At 52.3% G+C, this 13,321-nt stretch overlaps 3 protein-coding genes across 3 annotated transcripts; 1 reads left to right on the forward strand and 2 right to left on the reverse strand.

Moving 5' to 3' along the window:
• Positions 1–2,086: 2,086 nt before the first annotated feature.
• PSMB6 (proteasome 20S subunit beta 6) lies at positions 2,087–4,586 on the reverse strand. The gene is made up of 5 exons (XM_084761474.1): positions 4,434–4,586; positions 4,072–4,139; positions 3,543–3,804; positions 2,414–2,558; positions 2,087–2,299 (listed from the first exon to the last, which is right to left on the reverse strand). The coding sequence occupies exons 1-5, from the start codon at positions 4,530–4,532 to the stop codon at positions 2,157–2,159; spliced, it is 717 nt and encodes a 238-aa protein (XP_084617600.1). The 5' UTR covers positions 4,533–4,586; the 3' UTR covers positions 2,087–2,156.
• Positions 4,587–6,474: 1,888 nt separating this feature from the next.
• Positions 6,475–8,685, reverse strand: GLTPD2 (glycolipid transfer protein domain containing 2). Its single transcript, XM_084761841.1, has 3 exons — positions 8,080–8,685; positions 7,286–7,452; positions 6,475–7,185 (listed from the first exon to the last, which is right to left on the reverse strand). Exons 1-3 carry the CDS (start codon positions 8,374–8,376, stop codon positions 6,648–6,650), a joined length of 1,002 nt encoding a protein of 333 aa, XP_084617967.1. The 5' UTR covers positions 8,377–8,685; the 3' UTR covers positions 6,475–6,647.
• A 3,134-nt stretch (positions 8,686–11,819) lies between these two features.
• Positions 11,820–13,069, forward strand: VMO1 (vitelline membrane outer layer 1 homolog; the record flags this gene model as incomplete). The annotated part of the gene is made up of 3 exons (XM_084762322.1): positions 11,820–11,996; positions 12,102–12,217; positions 12,548–13,069. 3 exons carry the CDS (start codon positions 11,820–11,822, stop codon positions 12,843–12,845), a joined length of 591 nt encoding a protein of 196 aa, XP_084618448.1. The 3' UTR covers positions 12,846–13,069.
• Between the last annotated feature and the right edge of the window lie 252 nt (positions 13,070–13,321).

A 13,321-nucleotide genomic window follows, 5' to 3' on the forward strand; every position in this document is an offset into this window, starting at 1 on the left:
TGGCTGCTCTTCCAGAGGTCCTGAGTTCAATTCCCAGCAACCACATGGTGGCTCACAGCCATCTATCATGAGATCTGATGCCCTCTGCTGGCCTGCAGGTGTACATGCAGGCAGAACACTGTATACATAATAAATAAATCTTAAACAACAAAATCCCCAAAGCCCCCTAAATTCTGGAAAACAAAAGGCTGGGGCAGGCGTCTTCTAAGCGGCTAGTGTTCTCGTCTAGGTGGGATGCGAGGTACTGAGGAATGTTGTCTTTTTATGTTTTTATTTTTGCGTGGGGTTACTACTAGTTGTTTGCAGCAGGGCCTCTCCAGGTGGAATTGGCTGACTCTGAACTCCCTACATAGAACCTTAGATGCTACTCTGGCCCCAAACTCAGGGAGCCACCTGCTTCTGCCTAGTTTTAAGGCAATTAGTGTTACACTTGGCCTGACCCGGAGACCTGTGACACAGAGAAGTGACATGGCTCATATTTACCAAGATTTTTTTGGGACTGACTGCATAAGGGTGGGCACAGAGGAGGGTATGGGCGTGGAGATGGTTATACACCTTCACAGTTTGTAGAACTGAACTTTTTTTTTTCCCGAGACAGGGTTTCTCTGTGTAGCCTTGGCTGTCCTGGACTCACTCTGTAGAACAGGCTGGCCTCGAACTCACAAAGATCCACCTGCCTCTGCCTCCCGAGTGCTGGGATTTAAGGTGTGCGCCACCAGGCTCTAAACTGTTATGTACAAGAGAGAGGACTCTGGAGAACAGGTTTGGGCATGAACGGCTGAAGTATTTTAGTTCAATGTTTACAGCCAGAGATCTCTTTCTGCTCTTTCACTTAATTAGCACCTTACCACTTGTGGTGGCTTATAGTCAACTTGGTGTGTTCACAATCACCATGAAAACAAGCTTCTGGACCTGTCTATAAAGGAGTTTCTAGGTTAACTGAGGAAGGGAGGCCCATCCTAAATGTAGGTTGCAGCATTCTATGGGCCAAAATGAATAAATAAAGTAAATAAATAAATAAGAACTGGGCATGGTGGCGCATGCCTGCAATCCCAGCACTTGGGAGGCAGAGGCAGGTGGATCGCTGTGAGGTCGAGGCCAGCCTGGTCTACAAATGAGTCCAGGACAGCCAGGGTCTCAGAAAACAAAAAAAACAAAACAAAGAATAAGTAAAAAAAAACAAAGCCAAGCAGAGAGACCTCTGCTTCCTGCTGATGGTAGAGGGCCACCAGCAGCCGCCGTGTCACGGTCCTCTCAGACCGAGCCCTAGGCCACCTTCCCCAGCTGCTCCTGTTAGGGTGTTTTATCTTCCTCTCCCCTCCTTCCTCCCCTCTGAACCACTTCAGAAAGAAGTCTGTAAATATGGCTTCCGTGGTTCCCTGAGCGCCTCTGAGCTCCTGTAGGTCCTCGGTTTGATGGGCACAGCTCTAAGCGGCTGGAGTCTGTTCTCAGCCTAGTGACGGCAGCTTACAGGACTCTCCTGACGGCGGCCTGCTGCCACCCAACACCCATCTTTATTTCCACCTCTTTCCCCAAGGACAAAGAAGCCACACTGCTGTGTGATGATTAAGTGAGGCCACCCTGGGGGAGAGTTTTAACCTTAGGGTTAGAGGTCACCAGGATGGCAGGCATCAGACAGGGGAGGTGGCTCCAGCCTCACGATTCTGAGTTCTGGCTTGGATTGAGGACATTGCTGCTGCCGTTATTAATCCCATTTTGGTAGTTTAGGTTCCTGGGTGTGTTGGGTAAATATGACCTGCAGGAAGGTTCAGAAACCACTCCTGCCTAGGCGTGTTGGCACACACCCGTGGGCGTGTTGGCACACACCTGTGAGTGTGTGTTGGCACACACCTGTGAGCCCGGCATTCAAGGTGGCAAGGCAGGAGAATTGCCACAAGTCCGAGGCCAGTCTGAGCTATAAGAGATCTAGTCTCAAAAAGGAAAAAGTAACTATCCTCAAAATAATCCAATAATAGATGATCATAGCATCAATAAACCTTCCTTACTTTGAGCTCAGTGCAGAAGTTTGCACAAAGAATGGATCTGACAAGCTCAAGCTGGGAGAAAAGAACCCCAAACGGAAACATCACTGACAACCTGTTTATTAACTTTCGCATCAGTGTGAGCATCGTTCATCACCCCTGCAACACTAGGGTTCAGGGAGGTGGTAACGTGGCAATGGGGAATTTCGGTATCTGGTCTCCCAAAAGTACCTGCCGCTCTACCCCTGATTCTTGAATGGCCGCCAAGCGGATCACCCCACCACTGGAGCCGTCCCGTTCCATAGCCAAAGCGAGAGCTGTAGGTAAAAGGAGGAAATTAGGTTTGGAGTTAGGTGCTGAGAATAAGAGATCTTAGTGTGGCTTGTGTCGCGAGGGCTGAAGTTCTCGGGCCCAGATGCCCAAATCCTCACCATTGGCAGTGAACTGCAGACACTCGTCCTTGGTCATGCCTTCCCGGTAGGTAGCGTCGACATAGCCGTAGATGTACGAGCTCCCGGAGCCTCCGATGGCGAAAGACTGCCTAACCATCATGCCCCCCATGGGAACCGAGTACACCTGCAGACGGAGGGGAGAAGAGCCGCCGGTCGCACCTTCCCCGACACATGAATCCGTCCCTTTTGAGTTTGTTCTGAGGAGTGTATGGTAAGGTAGAGACAAACAGGGAAACCTTAAAATGGCTGAAGTGGGCACTGGGGATGGCTCAGGTCTAAGTGGCCTGCTAGGCAAGTATAAAGATCAGATTTTAAGTCCTTAGCATTTATGTAAAAGCTGAACATGCCTGTAACCCGAGCACTGGGAAAAGGGGGCAGAGGGTGTGATCTCTAGGGTTCACTGGCCAGGCAGCTAAAAGGTGAGCTCCGTGTTCAGTGTGACTGTCGCAAGAAATAGTGGAGAGACGCCTGGAGAGATGGCTCAGAGGTTAAGAAGCACTGGCTTCCAGAGGTCCTGAGTTCAGTTCCAGCAACCACATGGTGGCTCCTAAGCATCTAATGAGATCTGGCGCCCTCTTCTGGCCTGCAGGTGTACATGCAGGCAGAATGATGTACACATAATAAATAAACCTTTAAAAAAAAGAGAGAAAGAAATAGTGGACACAACTGAGGAAGGGCTCCCCCTGGCAGGCCTCTGGCATCTACATACATGCACCTGCATCTATGTCTATGTGCATGCGGGCTGGAGAGGTGGCTCAGCGGTTAAGAGCGCCGCCTGCTTCTTCCAGAGGTCCTGAGTTCAATTCCCAGCAACCACATGGTGGCTCACAACCATCTATAATGTGATCTGGTGCCCTCTTCTGTGGATAAAGCACTCATATGCAATAAAATAAATAAATCTTAAAAAAAAAAAGAACCTATCTTTAAAAAAAAAGACTATGTGCATACAGGACAGACAGACAAGCACACACAATAATATGTACGGACAGGTCGGACGGACAGATGGACAGACGGACGGACACACACGGACACACACGGACACACACACACACACACACACACACACACACACGGCATGACTCCAGTGTCGTGGTCCGGAGGGCCTGACCTGCCCGCCTTCTTGGGGGTCCCAGCCTGCAATTATGATCCCCGCCATGAGGTCCTCTCTGTAGCGGTAACACATCTCCTTAAAGAGGCTGGCGGCCGTGTGCACTAGGGGAGGCTCATTCAGCTCGATGCTGTGGAAGCCAAGCTGGTAGGTGACAGCATCAGCTACCGCCTGGGTATCGGCGGCCGAGCCTGAGCGGCAGCAGAAGATGTGGTCGTGGATCGGGGTCAGCTTGTCAGTCACCCGGTTGGCGATGTAGGACCTGCGGGGACGCCAGAGCGGTGAGAAGGGCCCCACTCCCCTCCCTCCCCCGCAACACCACTGTCTGCTCCGTCCAGCCGCAGGGACGCAGGATTACCTAGGAGCTCTTGCGGAGAACAGACATTAGTACCTCAGCGAAGGGTGGGGGGAACCGGAAGCAACAGAATTGGGAACAAATCCTCCCCTTCCCCACGAGGTCTGAGGAGGGTGAGGATGGGCTGCGTACGTGTGGGGGTAACAAGAAGACCCTTTCTTGTTCTGAGCTCACCCAGTGGTTGTTCTGGAGTCGGCTCCTAGAACCACGCCCCCATCAAACTGCACAGCCATGATCGTGGTCTGGGAAAAATAAGAAGAAAAAAATAAGAGGAGGGAAAATAATAAACCTGAGCCTTATTGCACTCCCGAGCCTACGTCAACCTCGCCCGGATTCTAGAACACAAAAGTCCTGCTCAACGCTTCAGAATCCTAACCTGCAAAGCCCAGGAGTCAGACAGAGTCTCACGTTCCGGCCGACTGCTCGCCTCTCACCACAAAAGGTAGCGTCTCCCCCCAGCAAACAACACAGCAGCTCTCCCCACGCCAAGCCCGTCAGGCCGAGCACATGTCCCCTGAACTCCGGCTCTTCCTCACCCCTGTGGAGACTTCTCGGTTTTCCCAGTCTGGGGCGAGAGCCTCTGGCCCAAAAGCCGGCGCAGATCCCGCTCCACGAACAGCTACGGCGGCCGCCATCTTCCCCTTCTACTGCTGCCACAAAGCAACCGTCGTAAAGCGCCCCGTCACGCTCTTTAGTACGGCTCCGAGGCCTTCTGGGAGCGAAGCTGGTTGACGGCAGAAGGGAAACTGGGAGGACTGGGAGTTCGCGACAGTGAACACTTGACGGCAGTGTGTCAAGTTACAAAAAAAAAAAAAAAAGAGGCGTGTATGCGGAGGGGAAGGGGGCGGGGCTTCGTACAGACGTGTCCAATCAGAAGCTGCCTGAAGACCAGAGGCGAAGGTTGTAAATGCGGTCCAGTTTTCATTATGAGATGGCGCGAGTGTGTGTGTGTGTGTGTGTGTGTGTGTGTGTGTGTGTGTGTGTGTCTGTCTGTCTGTCTGTCTGTCTGTCTGTCTGTCTGTCTGTGTCTGTGGTTGGTTGGTTGGTTTTTAGTAACTCGATTGTATAGTCTGGAATATGACGCTTTTGTGGATAGCGTTGTGTCGCAATGTTAGAAGGCTGGATCTGGGGCTGGAGCACTCACTGTTCTTCCAGAGGTCCTGAGTTCAATTTCCGGCAACCACACGGCGGCTCGCCACCACCTGTAATGTGATCTGATGCCCTCTTCTGGCATGGAGGTGTACATGCAAATAGAGCATTTGTATACATAAAATAAATAAATAAAATATTTAAAAAATAAAAAGGTTGGATATGCCATAACCTGATTGGTGTCTTGGTTCAAATAGCCCACAAGATTGAGTATAAATTGAAATGGTCAGGTCATTTATTTTATTTTATTTTTTTCCTTTTTTTATTTATTCTTGTTACATCTCAATGGTTATCCCATCCCTTGTATCCTCCCATTCTTCCCTCCCTTCCATTCTCCCCTTACTCCCCTCCCCTAGGACTGTTCCTGAGGGGGATTACCTCCCCTTGTATATGCTCATAGGGTATCAAGTCTCTTCTTGGTAACCTGCTGTTTTTCCTCTGAGTGCCACCAGGTCTCCCCCTCCAGGGACATGGTCATTTTTTTTTTTTGAGACAGGGATTCTCTGTGCAGCCTTGGCTGTGCTGGAATAACTTTGGAGACCAGGCTGGCCTCGAACTCACAGCGATCTGCCTTTCTTCGGCCTCCGAGTGCTGGGATTAAAGGCCTGCGCCATCACTGCCCGGCATCAGGTCATGTTACTCTGGGGTACATACTTAGCGATGTACCTTAGAAGCTGATTTTCTGGACCACATAAGAACTTTTGAAGAAGCCATCAATTGTTTGATGGAGCATCTGTACCACCTGACAATCACACCTAGCCATATCTGAGGGCTTTTAATTTTATGCATTCTCACCAATGTATTATATATTTTTAATCACGGCCATTCTAGTGACTAGATTTGTTCGATTTTAATTTGTTTCCTCCCTCCCCCGAATAATAAGTTAAGCATATTTCCATGGCTAGTGAGCCATTTGTGTATCTTCTTTGAAGCAATGAACCGACGTCCATTCAGAGTTTTTTCTCATTTTAAGAAAGGTTACTTGTATTTTTATTGTTTTTTAAGTGTTATTTTCATATTTTAGGTACTAGAAACATCACCTTATAGCCAAGTATAGTGGCGTTCGCAAGCAATCCCATCACTTGGGGAGGCAGAGGCAGGTGGATCTCTGTGAGTTCGAGGCTAGCCTGGTCTACAAAGTGAGTCCAGGACAGCCAAGGCTACACAGAGAGACCCTGTCTCCAAAAACCAAACCAAACCAAACCATACAAAAGAGAAGGCACTTCTGGTGGCGGAAGGTGGAACTCCGGCGGGGTGTGTAGCGCACGCTGTGTGGGGCTCAGAGGGCAGGTCTGGACAGGAGGCTGGCGACTGAAGCCTTGGGAACGGCAAAAATGGGCTCTGGGAAACAGGTGCAGGGAACAGGGATGGCGCGTAGATTCCCACACTCCCCCCCCTTACCTAGGTCATCCTACATAACGCCCTATGTCGACAGCCACTAAAGGATTCTTTATTCCTCATGGCTTCTTCCAGCTTCGTGAAGCTGAAGATGAGAGAGGATTTCACACCACTTTGGGGGCCCTGCTGGCCTGTGGTGACGTCACGGAGGGACTGAACGTGTTGGTCCCTCCCTACAGCAATGCCTTCCAGGCCGGTCTCCATCAAGCCAGCTGGAGCAGGCCGTGGCCCTCCAGCAGGGTCTGCGTTCGGTGGTAGACATCCTCCAGGATGCGGGCGGCCCTGGCCAGGGCTACCCGCGCGTCCGCCTCCCCGGTTCCCGGACACGCCAGCTGGAGCAGGCGGCCGCGACTCGGGAGGGCGAGCATCGCCAGGCGGACGGCCTGACGCACGAGCCAGGGGTGGTGCGCGGCCAGGGCGGTGCTGTACGCGTCCCCGCACTGCGCGCCGGCGTCTGGACCTCCGAGCGTCCCCGTCGCCACCCTCTGGAGGCAGAGCTGGGACCAGCGCAGCGCACGGTGCAGCAAAAGCAGCGTCCGAGAGCCCGAGGACCGTGCTGGGTCTCCGGGTGCGGTCTCCGGCGGGTCCAGCAGTCCTGCTTGCCGCTCCCACGTCGCCATCGTCTCCAGCGACGCGTAGTGCGAAGCCTCGGGGCCGCGCACGCGAGCCTCGAGGGCGGTCACCTTGGTGATGGCCTCGCTGGTGGCAAAGGAGAAGACAGGACCTAGGGGAGTCAGGAACCTGTTTGGTGGAGGAGAAGCGGGGCGGGCAGAAGATGACGTGAGAAAAGAGCGCAGAGTCATTTGGAGGAAGATGTGCTCTGGGGAGGGAGGCCACTCACCTGAGTAGTTCCCTCCACCCTGCTAGGTACTGAGACAGCTCCACATCCCCGGCAGGGCTCATACAGGCCAGGAAGGGAGTCACCACGCGACCCAGCGCGCCCTGAGGCCCCAGACAGGGAGGCTCTTCCTGCTCATGGACTACCAGGGGTCTCCATTCTGGGCCGTCCTGGGAGGCAGACATAAGAGATACATGTAGGCGGGGCGTGGTGGAGCACGCCGGTAATCCCAGCACTAGGGAGGCAGAGGCAGGCGGATGGCTGAGAGTTGGAGGCCAGCCTGGTCTACAAAGTGAGTCCAGACCAGCCAAGACAACATAGTGAAACCCTGTCTGGAAAAGGCAAAAAAAAAAAAAAAAAAAAAAAAAAAAAAAAAAGCAGGGCGTGGTGGGTGGCGCACACCTTTAATCCTAGCACTGGGCGGGGCGGGGGGGGGGGGGGAGCAGAGGCAGACAAATCTCTGTGAGGTCGAGGCCAGCCTGGTCTACAAAGTGAGTCCGGGGCACAAGACTACACAGAAAAACCCTGTCTCGAAAAACCAAAAAACCAAAAAACCAAAAAAAAAAAAAAAAAAAAAAAAAAAAGATACACGAAACATTCCTAGCCTGTTACGCCTACTGAGCGACTGTTGGGCTCTGAGGAAATTGTCCCTCAGGGTTAGGTGGGCTTCCTCCTTCTTAGCACCTGAGAGGAGAAAAGAACAGAGAAGGAGGAGCCCCCTTTCATTAGAGTCACAGTCTGGGCTCCCCTGGTTTCTTGTTCAGAGTCGCTAGGCTCTAGCCTTCACTCAAACATACCTGGGAAGGTGGAGGTGCCTCTGGATCGCAGGACTGCGCCCCGGGCCTGCAGCCTGGGAGGACACCTGAGGTGAGGCGAAGAAGGGCAGTGAGAGCTGGAGAAGGGGAAGGGGGCTCGGGCCCCCACAGGCGGGACTGCTGGGCCCTCCGAGCGGGCAGTGCCAGCGTCCACCCACGCAAGAGCCGTACACTGAGGAAAAGAAGTAACAGCGTGGAGACAGCGAGAGGAGCTACATGTCGGAGCCAGCGTCCCAGGGCTGGGGACGTCAGCGAGACCTTCATGACGGTCGCTGGCATACTTCCCCTAGCTGGGTGACGACCTTAGGCTTCCAGCGGCGTCCAGAGGCGCAGAGGGTTAATAGTTAACCTGTTAAGGCCCCCTCCCCTGTGCCCTTTGTCCCAGGAGTCAGATCCCCGAAGTGAGGGACCTAAGGGAGATCTGGGGGGATTCAGCAGGACATGTCTCAGCGTGCCGTTACATGTGAGGCTAGCCTCTTGGGCTTATACTCTCCCGGGCACGAATCCACAGTAAACTGAAGATAATGAAGGCTTGTAAATCTCACGTGAAGACCAAGTGATAATGTATGTGAAAACTTTTTAAGTGGAAAAGCTGATCACAGCTGCCCAATAATTCTTAGCTTGTTGGGGCTGCAGAGATGGCTCAGTGCTTAAGAGCACTGACTGCTCTTGCGGAGGACCTGGGTTCAATCCCCAGCAACCACACTGGCAGTCTACAACTGCTTGGGACTCCAGGGGATCGGGCACTCCCAGGCCAATGCACATGAAATAAAAAAAAATTATCTATTTTTAATAAAAATTAAACATAAATTATATTTAAAATTCTTACTTGTTAAGGTGAGGTGGTGGGGCTTTAGGCTCTCTTTAACATTTATGATTTGATTTTTTTAAAAAAGATTTATTACATATACAGTGTTCTGCCTGCACGTATGCCTGCACACTAGAAGAGGGCACCAGATCTCATTATAGATGGTTGTGAGCCACCATGTGGTTGCTGGGAATTGAACTCAGGACCTCTGGAACAGCAGTCAGTGCTCTTATCCACCAAGCCATCTCTCCAGCCCCCTTTATGATTTGATTTTTTTAAAAAATTTATTATTTATACAGTATTCTGCCCCTATGTGCGCCTGCCCACAGATCTCATTACAGGTGGTTGTGAGCCACCATGTGGTTGCTGGGAATTGAACTCGGGACCTTTGGAAGAGCGAACGGTGCTCTTAACCTCTGAGCCATATCTCCAGCCCCTTATGATTTGATTTTTAAAGCTTTAAATAGTTAGCTTTTCATTTATTAAATTGATCTTAGAGATGCTAAAGATGGCCCGGCACTTGACACAGCACTGTAGGTTTCCCTGCAGTACTGACTCTAACAAAAATGGCTATCTAGCAGGGCGTGGTGGCGCACGCCTTTCATCCCAGCACTCAGGAGGCAGAGGCAGGCAGATCGCTGTGAGTTCGAGGCCAGCCTGGTCTACAAAGTGAGTCCAGGACAGCCAAGGCTACACAGAGAAACCCTGTCTCCAAAAACCAAAAAAGAAAAAAAAGAAAAAAAAAGCAGGCTGGGGAGCTGGAGAGATGGCTCAGTGGTTAAGAGCACTGCTGCTCTTCCAAAGGACCTGGGTTCAATTCCCAGCACCCACATGGCAGCTCACAACTGTCTGTAACTCCAAGATCTGACACCCTCACACCAATCACATAAATTAAAAAATTAAAAAAAAAAAAAAGCAGGCTGAGCAAGCCTTGAGGAGCAGGCAATAAGCAGCATCCCTCCTTCCGTGGCCTCTCGTCAGCTCCTGCCTCTAGGTTCCGGCTGAGAGGCCTGCCTGCTCTTTGACGAAGCTGCAGTCAGTTTGTATTCAGCTTCCATTTTGTTTATGGGGGAGATTAAGTTCAAAATTTTTAAGCTTTCAACTCTGCTTCCCAGAAGCAGTTTTTCGTGGCTGACACGAACATTCCCTGCCAGAGGGTCAAGGTAACCCACACTAGACGATTCAATGGTGGCATAATTCATGCTTTGTTATCTGCAGACTTTGCTACCCTCTGACGGCTCCCTTGTTATCACTTGGTTGCACTTTGGATGTCCTCTAAGCACTGCCCCACTTACCTCACTTAGGACAAATCAAACTAAAGGTCGATCAGAACTGCTTGTTAGCCAGGCGTGGTGGGTGGCGCACGCCTTTAATCCCAGCACTCTCGGGAGGCAGAGGCAGGCGGATCGCTGTGAGTTCGAGGCCTGCCTGGTCTACAGAGTGAGTCCAGGACAGCCAGAGCTACACAGAGAGACCCTGTCTCGAAAAACCAAAACCAACCAAACAACAACAAAACCCTGCTTGTTAGCAACATAACTTGAGTCAGCTGACCACCCTGTTCTAGCATCTGCCCCTTGTGTGAGATAAGTGTGGGTTTTGCCTATGCAAACTGACCCTGGGAAACAAGGCAATGCCATAGTTAGGCTCCCAAGTCCTTTCTGTGGCCCTTGTTCTGGGGTGTGTGCATTCCCTCAATAAACCATCCGTATCTGGCGGAGACTGGAGTCTGAGTGGCTTGTGCGTTTAATTCACGCACTACAGCACTGCCATGCTTGAATCCCACCAGTGGAAGAATAAGCCAAATAAACCCCTTCTTCCCCAGCTTGCTTTTTGGTCATGGTGTTTCATTATAGCAATAGAATACCTAACTTTTTTTTTATCCCCCTCCCCCCCCCACAGGGTCTCTCTGTGTAGCCCTGGCTGTCCTGGACTCGCTTTGTAGACCAGGCTGGCCTCGAACTCACAGGAACCTGCCTCCTCGAGGGCTAGGATTAAAGGCGGGCACCAACGCACGTGGCTTAGAAACCCCAACTATGACAGCTACACAATGCATTGCAGAACAACCTGGGTTACAGAGTGAGATCCTGTCTCTCCAGGTTTATCTGGTGTCCAAGATCCTCAAAGGATCAGGACCACAGCTTTTATTTATTTATTTATTTATTTATTTAAGACAGGATTTCTCCGTGTGGCCCTGTCTGTCCTGGATTCACTCTGTAGACCAGGCTGGCCTCAAATCCACAGAGATCCGCCTGCCTCTGCCTCCCGAGTGCTGGGATTAAAGGCGTTCGCCACCGCGCCTGGCCCCAGGGCCACAGCTTTAAAAAGACCTTTTCCAGCTCCTAAACATCATAGACTTGCTCTGTGTCGACTCTATTCTTTCTTACGTCCTGTACGTCGCTGCTCATCCTCACACTGCCCCCTGGTTAATCTTGCCCCTGGTCGGTTTCCATGGGACCATTACAGTCTCCACAAATTTCCAGGGCTGAGATTTTCCTCAGCTTCCTGGGGATGGGGGCAAGTCACTTACCGTTTCTGAGACCCAGCTCTCTCATTTACAAGCTTAGGAAATGCAATTTCTATCTTCTACAACCATTGTGAGGATTACATAACACGTGACTGCAAAGTGCCCATCGCAGCTAGAGGTCTGTGCTTCTTGGTGTGCGTGCTACTTTAAACTCGAAGGTTTTCACTGCCCCTCCTTCCTTAAGCTCTTGGGGGCCTCTGCCTCCCAGAGCTGGGGACCAACTCTCCAGGGTTCCTGGAGCAGATTAGTGTTGAATGTCACTTAATCCTGGCTGTTCTTCCGCAATCTGAACCCTGAGAGGAGAGGGCTGGTGTGGACGGGCAACCTGAATCCTGACAGGGGCAGGGCCGGTATAAATCCACGCAAGCGGCCACTCGCAGGTAATCCACGATGAAGCTGCAGGCTGGGGCCAGGCTGCTCCTGCTGCTGTGGGTGATGCGCTGTGCATACGCACAGATGAAAGGATACGCATCGATTGTTGAGGTGACCAACGGCGGTACCTGGGGTGACTGGGCCTGGCCTGAGATGTGTCCTGATGGGTTCTTTGCCAGCGGGTTCTCCATCAAGGTGATGAAGGCTCAGGCCTGGGTTTTGGGAAGGGTAGAGATGGGCCAGGTTGCAGAGCTGAGACTAATCCCCTCACTGGACCCCACGTCTTCCCTTCCTACCTAGGTGGAGCCCCCTCAAGGCGTTCCTGGAGACGACACGGCCCTGAACGGGATCCGGCTGCACTGCACGCGAGGGAATGCCCTACAAAACACGCACGTTGTGGAGTCCCAGTCTGGAAGGTGGGGATTAGTGACCCTCCCCCCCCCCCACGCCCTGCAAAAAAGTGGGGTAGAGGATTTATCTAGTGTTTGTCAAGCTGTAGGCTCAGTCCCCAATGGGAAGGTCGCTCTCCTAGGACAAAGGTATGAATGCCCCTGCCCCTCCGTTCACGGCCTCTCCTGAGGTAAACTCCGCTGAAGTTCAAAGGAGGGGTCTGGACGTCCACACCGGTGTACTCAGGGAAACACCGAGATGGAGCCAACCCATCCCTTCTCCCCGCGGCTGCTTTGGAGGCCCCCGGGGGGGTAGGAGGTGCTCGCACAGCCAGCGCAACTGTTCTCCTTTTGCAGTTGGGGCTCATGGAGCGAGCCTCTGTGGTGTCCTGCCACTAGCTTCCTAGTGGCCTTCTCCCTTCGAGTGGAGCCATTTAATTTTCCCGGGGACAACACTGCGGTGAACAACGTGCGCGCCCGTTGCTCGGACGGCGTGGAGCTGGAGGGGCCAGGGCTGAGCTGGGGAGACTATGGAGACTGGAGCGACTCGTGTCCCAAAGCTGTGTGCGGGCTGCAGACCAAAATCCAGAAGCCCAGAGGCCTCGGCGACGACTCTGCGCTTAATGACGTCAGGATGTTCTGCTGTAACAGCTGATGCGGCCGCCGCTGCCCGCCCTCACACTGGGCCCTGCCAGCACAGCTGCCGAGACAGGGTTTCTCTGTGTAGCCCTGGCTGTCCTGGACTCGCTTTGTAGACCAGGCTGGCCTCGAACTCACAGCGATCCGCCTGTCTCTGCCTCCCGAGTGCTGGGATTAAAGGCATGCGGCGCCACGGCCGGCTCGCCAGTTCCGCTTCTTACTATTAAAGCTTCTTGATCTTGGCTTTGCTGTCGCTTGACTCAGAGATGCGAAGCCGCCTCATTGCCTCTTCTTTCTTGACCCTGTATGGCCCAAGGCCTGCGTTCAGGTTTGGCTTCAGGGGTTGTAGGTCAAAGTTCAGAACAAAGAGCCCAAACACATACTATTTGGGGTCTTGGCTTTCTGAGGGCGTTTGTAGCTACTATGTCCCCTTTAAGAGACCAGATTGTCTCCCTTCTGAGTCATCAGTGACTTCAGATTAAGGCCTGGGAT

This window comes from Acomys minous (genome assembly GCF_964271855.1).
Source record: "Acomys minous genome assembly, chromosome: 16".
Classification (NCBI taxonomy): Eukaryota; Metazoa; Chordata; class Mammalia; order Rodentia; family Muridae; genus Acomys; species Acomys minous.